Below are 17,405 nucleotides of genomic sequence, written 5' to 3'. Positions count from 1 at the left end.
TGATTGTCATGCTGTATTTACTGTTACTAATGTATGTACTGATTGTCATGCTGTATTTACTGTAACTGATGTTGTATATACTGATTGTCATGCTGTATTTACTGTAACTTATGTTGTATATACTGATTGTCATGCTGTATTTACTGTTACTAATGTTGTATGTACTGATTGTCATGCTGTACCTACTGTAACTTATGCTGTATATACTGATTGTCATGCTGTATTTACTATTACTAATGTATGTACTGATTGTCATGCTGTATTTACTGTAACTTATGTTGTATATACTGATTGTCATGCTGTATTTACTGTAACTTATGTTGTATATACTGATTGTCATGCTGTATTTACTGTTACTAATGTTGTATGTACTGATTGTCATGCTGTATTTACTGTAACTTATGTTGTATATACTGATTGTCATGTTGTATCTACTGTAACTTATGTTGTATATACTGATTGTCATGCTATACCTACTGTAACTTATGTTGTATATACTGATTGTCATGCTGTATTTACTGTTACTAATGTTGTATATACTGATTGTCATGTTGTATTTACTGTTACTAATGTTGTATGTACTGATTGTCATGCTGTATTTACTGTTACTAATGTTGTATGTACTGTCACATTTTGTGGAGCTTTTCTCCCTGGGCCCCTTGTGAAAATGGGCTTTGCCCAGTCAGACTTTTTCAGTAAACAAATGGAAAACAAATAAAATAAAAGTCTCTTTTTTAATTGAGTTTGCTGCATTTCTAATGTACTGTACATGTCTTTCTCCTTCAGAAGATGCTTCCTGCTCTTTTGTGTTGGCTGCATTGCTGACAAATACTGTTTGTGTATAGCTGCAGTATGTAGTAGGTGTGTTTAGAAATCCCATATCTGCTGTATACAAGTAGTATTACCAGTAGCAGATGATCTGCCTTCATGTCATCCTTAAATTATTTCAGTGCAAGGGGTTTTTTTTGCATCATTCCTCCTCCTGCCCCTTGAGCTCTTCCTCCCTCCCAGCTGCTCTGTTTGCCCACTCACCTTGGTAAGTGCCTTTTGGCTCGCGCATTCTTTGTGAATGTGGGTGATCAGACCAGAAAAGGGTCAGTCATTTGTGAGGTGCCCCTTACACTCCCCAGCTTGGGAGATGGTATTTCCTACCTCGCTACTACTGATATATACCAGTTCTGAGATCACACAGTCCTGGAGAAAGGCAACATATATGGTTGCCAATGTGTTTGAGTTGCAGCTTGCTGGATCGTCAGTTGCTCATTATGCATTCAGTGAAACCACAGTCTGTGATTAGTACTCATTAATAAACTGCACAGAGAAAATAGAACTGACCCCCCCCCCCCCCACGCACATGGTAACACTTGAGTGGGAATTTCACTGGGTTGCTATTCGCTTAATTATGCTGTGATTTGTGAGTCAGTGATGTACAAATAGAGGTCATGATATATGCACATACAGTATTACATGGAAGAAGACTCTTGAAAGAGATGTTCAACAAACTGGCTCCCATCATGTATTAATGTGGTAAGGTGGACTGCTTCCATTTTCTTCCATTTAATTGTTTACAAGCAAGTAAAAGCACTGTTCAGGAAATAACTCAGTGGTATGTCATAAATTCCAAAAATGGACATTGTTATAAGAGTATTTTGAAAACTGTAGTTCCAGACTGTTGGCTTTTAATACAGTTTGGAGTTTGTCTTTAATTTGATGAATGTTTAACTGTGACTTTCTCAGTTTCCTGAATAGTTTGTCAATGAACAACCTGATTATTGTGGCGGCAGTCTCTTTGAAACTGAGGCATTGTTATATCCAGACTTTCCCTAATACTTAATGTGCTTGGGTCCTAAAGTAATTATTTTGAAAAAAATTGTACTAGAACTTGTGTATTCCCAAAGTAATCATGTGCCTTTATGGTAGCAAATGTAACTTTCCACCTTAAGCCTTATCAGACCAGATACTAGGTATAACTTTTCAGAAATAAGAGTATGATGTTATACTTTTCACAGTGTTACACCATTTTGTATGTGCTATGCAAAATTGACTTTTCAGCTACATTAGTAGGTTTGCAGCCTTCGTTTATAACAAGTTATAGAAAGCATAAAAGACAACTAAAAACACTCAAGTAATGGATGAGCATTTAATCTGGTAAACATAACCTCCTGCCTTCCATTTCTCAGTGCTTTGTTTTACTATTTATCCATACTGTTGTGCCACCTAATGAGCAGGTCTATATATAGAATGAAGAAAAGTTTTAGAGAAATTGTTGACAAAGGCATTTAACTTTAGCAAATTCTAACATTCAAGCCAGCACCTTGCTTTGAATATGCCTGTTTAAAAGTAGGGCTGAATGTGGCAAGAATTAGTGCAGCTTCTCAGAAAACGTGGGTGGCATAGTACTGGAGATGTACAGGCAGACTGCTTGCTGCATAGCACTGGGGACGTACAGGACATCTCTATCCCATGTAGCTCTGGGACATACAGGGAGACTGCAGCCCACATAGCTCTGGGATCATACATGGAGACTGTGCCCCGCATAGCTCAGGGACATACAGGAGGCTGCGCTCTGTGTAGCTCTGGAGACATACAGGGTGACTGCACCCAACATAGCACTGGGAACGTACAGGGAGACTGTGGCCCACATAGCTCTGTGGACATACAAGGAGGCTGCGTCCTATGTAGTGCTGGAGTCATACAGGTAGACAGCACCCCGTGTAGCTCTGGGAACATACAGGGAGACTGAGCCCCACGTAGTGCTGGGGACGTACAGGGTGACTGTGTCCTGCATAGCTCTGGGGACTTGCAAGATGACTGTGCCCTACATAGCTCTGGGGCCATACAGGGAGACTAAGCCCCACATAGTGCTGGGGATGTACAGGGAGACTGCATCCCACAGGTGCAAGAGGCAGCACATATTTGAGGGCACTGGTTGTAGATTTGTTTTTCGTGTGCATCTGTACAAGTTCTAAACTATAACTAGAAAAATAAAACAGCTGTGTAAAGTGTGCCATGTGAGAGTGCAGAGCAGGATGTGTACCTGTGCTTTTAGCAGTAGTTACTCATGTGTGAATTACTAGGATCAGTGATACGTCAGTGTTAGTCCATTTTACTTTGAAATGACTGGACATCTATTCTAAGGCCACTTATGTGAAACTAAAGCATTTGCATAATAGGATCAGACATGTTTTACAAGAAACCACACACCTTTGCTGGCATTTTGACACATTTCAGATTTAATTGACATTTTGGGAATACTTCAGAATGTAATGTAAACTGAAGACTATATCCCATAAAAAGGGAATAACTGTTTTGTTTAAGGTCAGCATTTTGCATTTACTCCAGCTATGTGTGCTTTTAGACAGACGTGATGTATTGTGTATTTGAGAGGAAAATCTTTGAATCATGAATATGAAGGAAGGGGCTGGAAGGAAGATAATGTAAACAGACTCCTGGGTGGTCCGCTTTTGCTATCTAGTACATTTCTTGCCACTGACCCAGTTTGTTTTTATCTTTAGGTAGATCAGATTTCATAGACTGCCTGGCTCCTACATACATGTTTGCACTCGCATAGTCCCATTTCCTTACCTGATGTTAATTTTATAGATTTAGAGAGTAGGCAAACTGTACATTCTCCAGTAGGGTATTAATGTATAAGTAATGCATGCTGAAAAATGAGTCTGCCACTTCACTGCAGCATATCAAGCCGCCATGGAGCTCGGATTGGAAAAACCTAATGGACGGCATTATTTTACATTCGCTAAGCAGTGCTTCTGGTGTTTAGTGAGTGTAAAATAAAAAAAAAATTTGTGTGTGTGTGTGTGTGTGTGTGTGTGTGTGTGTGTGTGTGTGCGCAAGTGTATACATGCATGTGAGTGAAAGCAAGATTGATCGAGCCTTTATTTTACACTCGCTAAGTAGCACTTTTGCTGCTCAGCAAGTGTAACAACTAAGGATAACAGAAAAAAGTGTGTCTCTGTAAGTTTCTGTTTCTGTGTGTGTATGTTTCTGTTTGCATGATTGTGTCTGTCTGTGCGTGTGAATGCTTGTTTGCTTGAAAGTGAGGTGTGTGTTGGAGAGAAAGTGAATTTCCTGTAGACTATGTTCAGGTATATGAGAGTGAGCCAATACTTTATAAGTTGATTACCAGCTGGCATAACTGTTGTGATAGCACGACCTGTACAGTGAGTCGTTGGCTTGTCCTTGCAACACTAGTAGTGATTGTGTCTGTTTGTCTTTGTAGTACAGATATCCATCTATACACAGCACATCTTTTCCTTTCTGAGATTTTACAAGGTATAACATTGCCCTTTTCAAGGAGTGCAATATGAGTACTTGGCAGCACATTGTCCTTATTTAATTTAGACGCAATACCTGTGATGTCAAGATATGTCTACTGGGTTTGTTCCTTTATATAGAAATGAGTAATGATGAACACACAAACATGATGGTGTCATTATATGCATATACACACTAGGAAGTCTTTCACAAGGCTACACGTGGTGTATACAGTATATGGTGAGTAAAACATCTAGTTATGGTTACTGTGTAGATTACTAGCTCACTCTTGGCATAACCACTCTTGGCATAACCAAAAGCTGTTTTCTTCAGGTACTGAATGTTCGCTCTATATATTTGTAACTAGTGTTGTAGAATTGTGAGCATGCTGGAATACAGTATTTGTTTCAAAATAAATATTGTATGTCATTGTTGAGGTGAAGTAGCTTTGTGTATAGTGGTTGTACGACAGTAAGTAATCACATGTATTTGTTTTAGTAGCAGATGTACGTGTGAAACATTGCCTTACATTCACACTATATGTGCAGAGCTATTACTAGTTCTTATTATAAACTGGAAATCCTTTTCCAAATGTACTTATAAAGCATAGAACTGCAGTGGTACAGATGTACTCAAATTGCAGCTGTGTTGCACTTTTTTAATTTTATATGAAAGATGTGGATGGCAGTCCTGTTTCATATTACAAAATCGTCTGTTCGGCATGTATAGAAATGGTTATGTACTGGTTTGTTATTTCAGATGCATGTATTAGATTCTGAAGGAAATAAAGTTTGAAAGTCAAATGTGTCATTTATTTAGTGACTTCAATCTACAATGACTGGCATGAAACCACACATTTTAGCAGTAAGGGACCAAAAAATAAAGGAAATATGTAGATATTTTTAAAAATATATATATATTTTGGTTGTAAAATGTTCCCTCTAATAGCATTTACATATAGTACAGCTATTTGAAACCTTGCACAGAGGAACTATTTTACATTAAAAATATAAAAAAAATAATATAGTAGTAAAATATATAAGTAAGTAAAACACAACAATTTTAGAGAGAGCCCATTTTCTAAGTGCAATAATGCCCTCCAGGGTGTGTATTAATATGTAATTAATGCCCTTCCAGGGGTGTAGTCACACATTAACACACACACACACACACCCTGTCAGGCATTATTGCTTGCATGTAGTTCTTCGTCTGAGAGATCACTGAAATATTTTGTTTTCTTTTTAAGCTTTTTTTCTTTGTCTAAAACTTACAATGTGAAGTTGTTAAATCTCGCCGTTTATTGTCACTGATGGGTTCGGAGCTGATCCTTGGCTCCGACATGGCCGATAGCAAAGCTCAAGGTTTGCCAGTAGCTCGAGACCAAGCCCCTTATCCCATGATGCAGTGCTGGAATTACTTCAGATATAGTTTGCCGCAGCACAGATCTCGGTGTTTCAGATAGCTCGGACCAATTTTATTGGATAGATTCGTCTATTTGCAAATTTTAAAAACTTTTTTCTTGACTTTCTTGTTAGGATAGTTTATATATATATATATATATATATATATATATATATATATATATATATATATATATATATATATATAATGATACTGCGGTGGTGGTGCTGCAGTAGCGTTGTCGCCTCACAGTAAGACGTCCTGTTTGATTCTCAGCAAGAGCGTCTTCTGTGTGGAGACATGCGTGAATGGGCGTACCTTCGTTGAAGGTTGTGCATCAGGACCGGCAACTCGGCACGTAAAAATCTACTGCCAATCGTTAGCCGAACGGAGTTCCGCTGTGGCGACCCCTAACTGGGAAAAGCCAAAAGACACAACAACACACATACATATATATAAATATAAATATATTTATATTTATATATATATAGATATATATATATATATATATATATATATATATATATATATATATATATATATATATATATATATACTGTATAGATTTAGACTTAGATTTCGATAAGTGCCCTGTGTTGGCTTGGTTTTTTCTACAGAGTTGGCCTAGTAGTTGGCCTGGTATTTAACCAATTTCTTAGTAGTAGTTAGATGTGGTTCCGAAAAGCACAGGGAGCCTTTCAGGACACACATGGAGAAGCCCCCCTCTAGAGGCAGAGGAAGGGGTTATAACGGAAGATGCTGCCCGTGCAGCAGGGGGGGGGGTCCGCAACAGCAGGGTGACAGGGGCCAGTTCTCTGGTCTGCCCTACCAGCGCTCCTGAAAGGAGACCCGGCTGTCCAGTTCTGGAGGCAGTTGGGGGTCGCTTATCTTTGTGCCCAGAAGCCTGGCTAAGCATAACATCCAATACCTGGGTACAAAGCATGATTTTCAGAGGGTATTTCATACCATTCTCTTCCCCTCCCACTCCTGTCAATAGAATCCCAGATGTTCCACCCAGTCTCAGAAAACAAGCAATTATAGAAGTCCGCAAGTTGCTAGAAAAAAGTCATCCAGCCAGTCCCAGCAGACCAAACAGGATTCGGAACTTACTCAAGATTCTTTTTGGTTCCAAAGAAAACAGGTGACTGGAGATCTAACTTGGACCTCAGCAGACTCAACCAATTTGTAAAAAAAGAGGCGTTCTGAATGGTCACGCTTTGGGCCATTCTTCCCTTTCTAGGGAAAGGGGATTGGATGTGCTCCATCGACCTCAAGGACGCGTATTACCACATAAAGATGGAAAGATGGACAAACACTCCAGAGATCACCTGCGTTTCCGGCTGGGAGTCAATCACTACCAGTTTCGAGCCCTGCCCTTTGGTCTCACTACAGGCCCAGAGTGTTTAGCAAATGCATGGTAGTGGTCACGGCTCACCTGAGGCGTCTAGGATTCCAGGTGTTTCCATATCTAGATGATTGGCTCCTCACCGCCACCACCAGGCATCAATTGATTCAAGCAACACAATCTACTCTGACACTCTGCCACCACTTAGGCATTAGTCAACTTTGAAAAGTCTGCCTTGTCGCCATCGCAGCATACCATCTTTATAGGAGCAGAGTTAAATACCTCAACCACCACTCTGTCTTCCAGTCGAAAGGGTCTCACTTCTTTGCCAACACGTCAACTCATTGGTGTCAAAGAACAGAGCTACAGCCGCAGACGTCTTGAAGGTACTAGGTTTGATGGCGGCAGCAATTCTAGCCATTCCACTTGCAAGGATGCATATGGGAATTCTTCAATGGCTCCTGTTTGCTCAATGGTCTTACCAGAAATTGCCAATGAACCATATGATTCTCATCACAAACTCTTGCAAGAGGGACCTTCGGTGGTGGTTGACATCTCTGTTCACAATAAGAAGACCCTTTGTCCTCCACCCCAGTAGCCAGTCTGACCATGGACGCTTCCCTGATAGGGTGGGGGTGGGACATTTTCAGGGAAAGACTGCCCAAGGCACATGGACGGATCAAGAGTCACATCTGCATATCAATGTTCTGGAGTTAAGAGTAGTACTTCTGGCGTTGCAGTACTTTCAGGTCTCTCTTCCTCTAGGGACAATTGCAATTCAGACAGACAACCTGTCAGTAGTCTGGTACTTGAAGAAACAGGGCGGAACCAAGTCTTATCCCCTTTGTCGAGAAGCCCTCAGGGTATGGCAATGGGCTGTGTCATCCCAGCATTTTCTGTTAACAATGCACATCCCGGTAAAATCCAACATGATAACGGACAAACTGAGCAGAGCAATCCTGTTGCCTCACGAGTGGTCTCTCAACCAATACGTTGCGGACATGATTTTCCGCAAATGGGGCCAACCTTGCTGCGACCTCTTTGCCAGTCACATCAATACTAAATGCAGAAGCTGCTTTACCCTAATACCATCTCCGTGACATCCCCCGAGAGATGCACTCGTACACGATTGGCCTCCGGGTCTCGTATATGCATTCCCTCCAATTCCATTGATACCCAGGTTTTTACAGAAAGCAAAGTCGCTGGGAAGGACTGTTATCCTTATAGCCCCTCCATTGGACTCGACAGATTTGGTTCCCTATTCTTCACCATCATCTGCTGGAGGATCCATGGATCCTGGACCCAGTTCCAGACCTCCTGACACACCCGTCAGAGGACCGCCATCCTTCTTTGCAATCTCTAAAGCTGACTGGCTGATCCACTTCCCCAAATAGCCAGGCTTCATTCACTCTCAGATGACACAAGACAAATTCTATTGTCTTCTCATAAGCCATCCACCAGAAAACTATATCGCAGTAAGTGGAAAAGGTTTTCCATTTGGACCAGTATACAAAACATTGACCCTTTCCGAGCTCCTTTGTCGTCCATTTTAGAGTTTTTGACAATGATTTTTAAGGAAGGAGCAGCAGCTGCCACAGTTCGGGTTCAGCTAGCCGCTATATGTAATTACCACCTTGAATTGGATGGGTTAAATTTTATGGCCCATAAGTTATCTAAGGTTTTTCTCAAAGGTGTTTTTCACATGAGGCTTCCTGTCAAAATCCCTTAGTCTCCCTGGAATTTGAATTTTATGCTATCTCAGATAATTCTGCCCCCCTCCGAACCAGCATCATCTTGTGATCTCAAATTGTTGTCCTGGAAAACTATTTTTCTAGTGGCCATTACTTCTGCCCGCAGAGTGCCAGAACTTCAAGCATCATCCATCAGACCTCCTTATATGATTTTCCATGCTGATAGAGTAACTCTCAGAACAAACCCCTCCTTTTTGCCTAAAGTCTGTTCTGAGTGTAATATCAATCAGGTCATTGAGTTGCCAGTCTTTTTTTCCCCAACCATTCCAACAAATTAGAATACATGCTGCACAAACTTGACGTGCACTGACGGCCCAGATTTTATCTTGATAAAACTAAGGATATTAGAAAATCAGATGAACTTTTTGTATCCTTTTCGAAGGCCAGAAAAGGTAGACCAGTGGCTAAAACAACCCTTTCAAAATGGTTATCGGATTGTATCTCATTTGTTCATGCAACTGCTAACATACCTTTGCCACACAAAGTAAAGGCTCATTCAACCAGAGCTGTTTCTATGTCTTCTGCTTTTCAAGCCAAATTGCCCCTTGATAACATTTGTGCTGCAGCCACTTGGTCTAAGCCTCATACTTTTATCACTCATTACAAAGTGGATAAGGCTTCCAGGGACAGGTCTTCTTTTGGTTCTACGGTCCTAAAAATATACTCCCATGAGCCACCCAGGATTCAGGGTGCTAGGGACGCTACCCATTAGTGAGAATAAACGGCGAGATTTAACAACTTCACATAAAGAAGTTATGTACTCATCATAACGTTCCATGTCAGTTGTTTATCTCTTCATTCTCATGTCCCTCCCTCCAGCCCCCTCCTGGCTGACAGTTGACCTAGACGCTAGTATCATCCTGGTTGTTCAATACTTCTTCTTCCTTCTTGAGGAGTGTACCCCTTACAAGGGTATATACACACACGCAGCAAACAAGATCTGAGGTAATTCCAGCAGTGCATCATGGGATAAGGGGCTTGGTCTCAAGCTACTGGCAAACCTTGAGCTTTGCTATCGGCCGTGTCGGAGCCAAGGATTGGCTCCGAACCCATCAGTGAGAATAAAGGCGAGATAACTCACATGGAACGTTATGGTGAATACATAACTTCTTTTTCTTGTTGCTCAGAATTGGTAATGAAGAGGGAAGAAGGTACTTCACAAATAAGTTTTTTTGCTTGCTGCCTTACACAGTCATATAATTATGTAGTAGGAAAATACACTCTTCTTTAATGTCATTGGCATTTGCTATTAAAAAATTATTTAGTCTGTAGATTTGATCTGGGACACCCACCCCCCACCCCCCTCCCCCCAGTCCCATCTCTTTACCTCATTCTACCTAATAGACTCCTTCTGCACTTGTTTTTAGTCATTTTTAATTTAATTGCATTTTTTTTTAAACTGTTTGGTCTAACATTGCTACATACTCAAGTGTGCGAGTTTGCCCTGCATTTGAATTGTTTTTACTGCAGTTTTAGCTACTTTTCTATATATTAAAAAAACAAAAATCTAAGCCGGTTTCCTACCTTTCCTGTAACTAGTGTAGTCCAGATTCTGATTTGCTGTATCCAGGACTTGTATGTAAGCTTCTGAGCCCCCCAAGCTTTCTGTGTTGGAGGGAAGCCTTCTAACTTATCAGTGGGAGTGGTAAGCACTAGGTAACCTATCTACCACATAAGGAGTGGTTCTGGCCCAGAAATTGTAGTTGTTGGTCGTTTACGCAGTTTTTCCATCTCTCTCAACTTTCTGATTTAAAAGCCTGCATTTGCACTTGTTTCCTCCCTTTCCTGTAACTAGTTTAGTCCAGATACAGATTCTTAGTTTTAGCACTTGAATTTGCTTATTCGTGATCAGCACTTGTTCAGAACTTGTAAGCACTAAATAACCTACAAATTACTACAGCACTCAACCTTCCTCATTACCAAGAGGAAAACAGTTTTGGTACTTACTTTCCTCACTTGCTTAGAGAAAAAACAGTTCTTGTACTCGCTTTCCTCACTTATCTGGAGGAAAATATTTTTTTATTCAGGCATGTCCAAGGGTCAGCTCCCAGTGTTCTCTCCTGTCTATCTGATGAATCTGGGTATCTTGGGGCAATGTAGAAATTGCCTCATGTACACAGGCAACCCTCTCCTCCTTCCACCTACCACTGCAACCTGTGAGAGATGCACTTATATAGCCAAACTGGAGGTAAAGCTCTCTCCAACCAAGTCTGAACTTGACAGTTAAGAGGAGAAGGTAAACACTTGCACCACACCACACTCCTCACATAGTCTCACTAAATCTACACCACCAAAATCCACACACAGAAACACAAAAACATTCGCAGAGACTCTCAATAATAATCTGCTCAAGCAACAGAGACTTCCAAAGCAGAAATGCAAGCAACCTCCACACCCCCAACACAACCCAAATGACACATAGCCCGCAGACTCTGTGTGCCACTCAACCACAGCCAATAAGGCAAAACAATGTACTCAACACACTAGTCATAGGTGACTCAGTAGTCAGGCACACTGATGTCCCACTCACCAGGCTAAACAAGGAGAAGGTTACTGTCAGCTGCCTGTCGGGTGCCAGGATCCATCACATGACACACGCACTCTGGTCACTCCACAACAAGTACAAATATGACTCTGTGATTGTCCATGTTGGTGTCATTGACCTGAGCCATACCTCCCTGGACTACATGAAAAGAGACATGGAAGAGCTCTCCGATCTTGTAGCCCAGGCAGGTATGACCCTAGCCCTGAGTAGCATTCTGCCATCACCCAGAATGATACCGCAGTACAAGGGCAAAATGATTTTCTTCAACAATTAGCTAAGCTTCTAGTGTCATTATAAAGGGATCCAGTATCTGTCTGCCTGGGATGACATGGTCTACAGACCACGATGCTTTGCCAGAGATGGCCTGCACCTGTCACCCCTGGGATTCCAGATACTGGCTAAAGTTCTTGCCGCCCCGATAGTGCTTTTTCTAGGCAAGGTTCAAATGACAAATTCACCACCGTAACAGGAACAGGCAAGCAAAAACTGAGGATGATGCTACTCAGTGCTAGAAGTCTAAATCTCAAAATGCACTCACTCGAGGCACTCCTTAAAATGGAGAACATCGATAACTGTGTAGTGACTGAGACCTGATTCAAGGCTCCAGAGAGCACACCTGCACTACTAGGCTATAACACATACCACACTTTTTTGGCCATGTAACCTGGACCAGAACACCAAAGGCGGAGGTGTGTCCGTTTTCGTTACCACACCTCCAGGCTAGTTGCTCAGCATAATGCATCCAAGGTTATCCAAATGCAACTAACTCTGGGCAAAACTGCAATCCAAATTGTAGCTTGCTACAGATCCCCCACCATGCCCCAGGATTCCCACTCCTCTTTTCTTGATGTACTGGAAAATATTAAGGTTCATCCAAACACCCTAATAATGGGTGATTTCAACTACCCCACCATTAACTGGGAAAACTACTCGTACCAACTCCTTTGCTCAATGCTTTCTGGAATTCATAAACTCCAATGCCCTGGATCAACTTATCCACACCCCCACCAGGGGCAACAATATCCTAGATCTAGTCATTACCAACATGAGTGACCGGTGTTCCACACCTGAAGTCATCACCTCATTGGTCCGATCCTACCATAAGCTAATCACCCGAGATATCCACATCCTGCCCCCACCCCCCATTAAGGAAACCATGGTAAAAAATGTCTCCAAAGACAACTCCATGCTTCTTAAGACAGAAGTGGTGAACTTCATGACACCCATGCAGATGGACAGTACAGTTATGACTACTGAATCCTACACAACTGCACTTTATAAGCACTTACACGAGTGCATTGATCATGCTATCCCAAACAGAACCAAGACGCTATCCTCCAAAAAAAGGAAGCCAATCTGGTGGTCCCCTGCCATAAACAAACTGTACAACAGAAGGAAGAAACTGTTGCAAAAGAGTAAAACCCCATGAGTGGAGGAGCTCCCTGGTCAGCCTCAGTAAGAAGCTGCGATCCCTGATAAAATCCTCCAAAGCTATTTACGAAAACAAAATCGCCACTGATTCTAAAGGCAACCACAAAGCATTCTATAGCTATGTCAAGAATCTCAATGGCAGCACTCAGATCTGCTCTGAGTTACAGCACAATGGCACTAAATATACAGTACCAACTGATATTGCCAACATCCTGGCAGATAGGTTCAGTGCTAACTTTACCCCACTCTCACCCCCTAAACGGCCAATCTCTATACCGGAAGAATACAAAGTTCCTGTAATCACGGCTGTACAGGTAAAAACCACACTCTCCAAAGCCAAGAACACAGCATCCATGGGACCAGACAACATCCCAGGCTGCGTTCTACACGAACTACAAAACGAACTGGCACCCCACCTAAGTACCATGTTCAGTCATAGCCTCACCTCAGGCTTTGTGCCCGCTGAATGGGGCACAGCAACGGTTATCCCACTCCACAAGGGGGGATCCACCACGGACACTGGGAACTACCGCCCCATTAGCCTGATTAGCCTGGTCTGCAAGGCCATGGAACGTATCATCATGGAACTTATAAACAAAGACATTAGTAATCTCCGGACTCTGGACCCCACCCAGTTTGGGTTTGTAAAAGGGAGATTATGTCTCCTAAACCTGATAGACTTCTTTGAAACAGTCACCAAAGCCGTAGATGAGGGTAAGGTGGTTCACACAGCCTATCTAGATCTTGCCAAGGCTTTCAACACTATCTCCCACTCTGGAATTATAGATAAACTCACTAAACTAGGTATAAATCCCTATGTCACAAGATGGGTTGCCAGCTGGCTCACTGACAGAACCCACACTGTGGAAGTAGCAGACTCCAAATCCGACTTCAGACCAGTGACAAGTGGAGTACCACAGGGTTCAGTCCTGAGTCCTCTCCTGTTTGGTATCTTCTTGTCTGAAGTACAGGCTAACACAGGTCTTTGGCTAAAGAAGTTCGCAGATGATTGCAAACTAGGAGCCATAATCGAAACTCCTAACGATGTGGACATCCTACAAAAGGGCCTCACTGAGACAGATGCCTGGTGTCAAAGCCATGGCCTCAAGCTCAGTGCCAAAAAGTGCATTGTCATCCCCTTTGGTAAAAACTCTGTACCCATGAACTACAGCATAGGCGGTAGTATACTTAACATCGAAAGTGTGATGAGACCTTGGGACACAGGTGGACAGTAGTCTCTCCTTTGATAATCACATTGCCACAGTAGTCAGGAAATCCTTCTACGTAGTACACTTCATCACAAAAGGTTTCTCATCCAGAAAAAAAGAAGTCTTTGTTCCCCTCTACTCATCACTCATTAGACCCATTGTAGAGTATAACGTCCTTTTTGGTATGTACCTCACAAGACATCAACAACTGGAAAGGCCACAGAAATACCTCTCAAAGAGGATTACCGGCCTCAAACAGATGCCCCACACAGACCGTCTCAAAATACTCCAGCTTTACTCCGTCGCATATCGCCTACTCAGAGGTGATCTCTGCCTAACATACAAAGCTATGTTAAACCAGAGCTGTTGGACATGCTCCACTTAAAGAAATCCCAATCCCTCCGAGCTACATGCTGTAGGGACCTAAACCTTGTTACCATAATAAATAGAACATGCTGGAGGGATAGATTCCTGTCCCAGGGACTTCCCATACTCTGGAACAAACTACCTAGCTATATCAAACAAAGCTCCTCATTAGCACTCTTCAAGAAAAATCTTGATAATCTTGATGATTGGATGGGAAATAGGAAATTCACACCGAGGATCACTTCTGTGGCTCTGCTCGACAGTGGCACAGGAAAATAATTTTCTTGGGTGGCAAAAGCCAGGGTACCTTTGTGGCTGGGCTTGTGTAGGCCCTAGGGCTGATAGCCTAGTACCTAACTATGAAAACTGGACCAAGAAGTTTAAGAATAATTGCCCTTAGGTAATCTATCATGGCTTTCTGCTGAAACCTTGTACATTGTCTTTAATGCTAGCTGGCCTCCTTTTCCTTATTGCTGTCACACATTACTCCTAGCAGTGCATGCTTGGATTAGGATGTAGGACAGAAATCGGGACTCCAGAAACTAGTATACATTACCTGGTAACATAAGAGCCATGTTATTCCAATTCTCCTTGACAGCCATCTTATGTGGCTTCTCCTGCAGCTTCAGTGCTTCAGTCACGTAGCATGTTCAGAACTGCTTTTGACATATAATACTGTGAAAGTGAAGTACCTTTTGTAGTCAGCCGCCGGTGTTAATTTTTTTTCCTTTTCTGTAACAGTATTTAAGTGGATGTTTTTTCCCCTTTACTAAGAAGAGAAAGTGAAATCCAGACATGCAGGGGTCTGTGTACAGAGCTATTATTTTCTGTCTTGTGGTGCATCTGTCTTGCTGCCTAATTGCAGGTTGACTTGTGTAGAATGCTTCATTAATGTGACAATTGATTTTTTTTTAGGTAAAATTCCTGGATCTGCTGTCCTCGTGTTTGACATTCACATGATTGACTTCCACAACCCTTCTGACACAGTTCAGATTAAGACTACCTACAAGCCAGATACATGCTCTGTGCTCACAAAGAAAGGGGATTTTGTGAAATATCACTTCAATGCCTCTCTCATGGATGGTACTTCACTGGATTCTACGTAAGTATAGTGACAATGCTTTGGTTTTAAAAGTCTGTAAGGTTTCTTTTTAACTCCAGCATTTCCAGGTCATCAAGTCTCCATCCCTTATCGACTCATTCATTTCTGTTATGTACCTACTATTATAAGACACCATAAGAAGCGGTAAGGGGGATGGATCGTGCCCCTCAGTCCGCAGAAGATTGTGTGCTGCTAGCTTCTTTGTCCAGGCAGTCTGTGTGCACATCACAAAAATGAGGCCTGCATTGCTGACACATTTATGCTCTTTGTTTCTGTACGTACCTACTAAATTCACTTGCAGCACATTGTGCTGCTTAGCAGCCTGACATGGCTGTCCTTGCCCTAACTGCAGGTGCTGCATCATTCAGCCACCATGTGGTAGTTGTACAGTTGGCTGAACAGCCTCTGTTCCCCTTATAGGTGCAAACTGACTTCAGCTGCTTACTCCATTCAGTCCACCTCCCCCAGCTGTTCCATTCAGTCCACCTCCCCCAGCTGTTTCGCCAGCACCCAGAGGCAGTTGAACCTGGTTCACCATGGATACAGTCAGGGCTCCATTCCTGTGCACTGAGGAGACGTGCTTTTACTGCACTGACCCAAAAAAGAATAAGTAGCTCTCATTCTGTAGCCAGTATTACAGATTCATTTCCCTATCGTATGTCTGACTACTTGAAGGTTGTTTAAATATATTGTAGCCATTTTTCTTGGTGTTCACTGTTGAATAAAGTATATTTCCATTACTTTTGTGCTGCTACTGCATAATTCTAAAGCACATAGAGGCCAGGGTTGTTACTCTTCCACCTGAAAAAAGTGCTGTTCCATTAGCATCAGAATAGTTTGAAATCACTTTGAGAAGAGTTAAGGATAAATACTCCAGTAGCATAAAATAAAGATATCTTTGGGAGTTCTAGGGTTGTGCCCTCATTGCCCTCCTGTAGATCTGTCTTATTTTTTGGCACTAAATCAAAAAAGTGGCACATTGTGACAGGATAAATAACAAGTTTTTTTGTGGAGTACCTGGCAATGTTTATGGTGTAATTTCACATTCATAACATTATAAAGGCAAGCTAAGGGGATCTGTGAACAAGCTCTTAATCAAATGCCATAAAATTAATGCTAAATCCAAAGTTCACTTGAGAAAATGTCCAAGAAATGAATGATTATTGACTGATTAACAGAAAATAGAAGGTGTGCCTCAAGACTACTCCCTTCCTATGGAAACTGGAAAATAAATCTGAAGAATCCTCTTTGAATTGAAAGATGTTGGGAAATCTACTGAATGGTAATAAGCTGAGGACATGACTTTAAATCAGTAATGGCACAGAGAGGATTCAAGTTGTGGACAGTAGATCAAGCAGGAGGGGAATCATCGTTTGAGTTGTTTCTCAGCTTCATCTGAGAAGGTTTATTTTAATTATGTTTCTATTAATCTCCGTGTGTTGACTTCAGAAAGAAATAATAATGTGCTAGTTTGGGGTAGGTCAGTTGCTTGCATCTGGGTTTGCAGATTGTTTTATGATGTCTTGCAGAGAAGTAGATTGCATTGCAGTTCAATACAATACAATTCTATTCCACTTTGCAAAGTTGTTTGCATTTGTATACTTTGCAGATTTTTTGCGACCGCTACTTGTGTACAGCATTTGAAAATGTAGTAGTTCAGATTCCATTGCCTTTCAGACTTGTTGATTTTACAGTGACTTAGATTTATAGGCTTTACAGATTTTTATCTGCATTTTGTTTTGATTCTGCTAATCAACAAGTCTCCCGTCTGGTGATGGTCTCCCTTGGATCCACTAGGAGGAAAGCCTTCTGGGGGACTAACTCTGGCAGCCATGGTGGTTACTTGTGTTCTCACTGGCATCCTGGCAGTGAGAGTTTATTTTTCCTATCCCTACGCCTGGGTGGAGGAGCACACATCATGCAACACTGCATGAGTCCACAATGCCATCCCCTACGCAAGTGCATGCTTCACTGCACTTGC

The 17,405-nt window shown here is 41.9% G+C and overlaps 1 protein-coding gene across 2 annotated transcripts in view; it reads left to right on the top strand.

Annotated features, from left to right (window-relative positions):
- FKBP9 (FKBP prolyl isomerase 9) overlaps window positions 1–17,405 on the top strand; it is a 451,574-nt gene that overhangs the window by 351,003 nt on the left and 83,166 nt on the right. For both annotated transcript variants that reach the window (XM_044063002.1, XM_044063003.1), the window contains exon 7: window positions 15,238–15,424. In XM_044063002.1, the coding sequence (XP_043918937.1) occupies window positions 15,238–15,424 (187 nt within the window). The remainder of the gene's footprint in view (window positions 1–15,237; window positions 15,425–17,405) is intronic.

The sequence above is a fragment of the Protopterus annectens genome, chromosome 2.part1, assembly GCF_019279795.1.
Source record: "Protopterus annectens isolate FY-2018-M chromosome 2.part1, PAN1.0, whole genome shotgun sequence".
Classification (NCBI taxonomy): domain Eukaryota; kingdom Metazoa; phylum Chordata; order Ceratodontiformes; family Protopteridae; genus Protopterus; species Protopterus annectens.
Note: the sequence above shows the minus strand (reverse complement) of the source record. Positions and strands in the feature narration are given on the sequence as shown.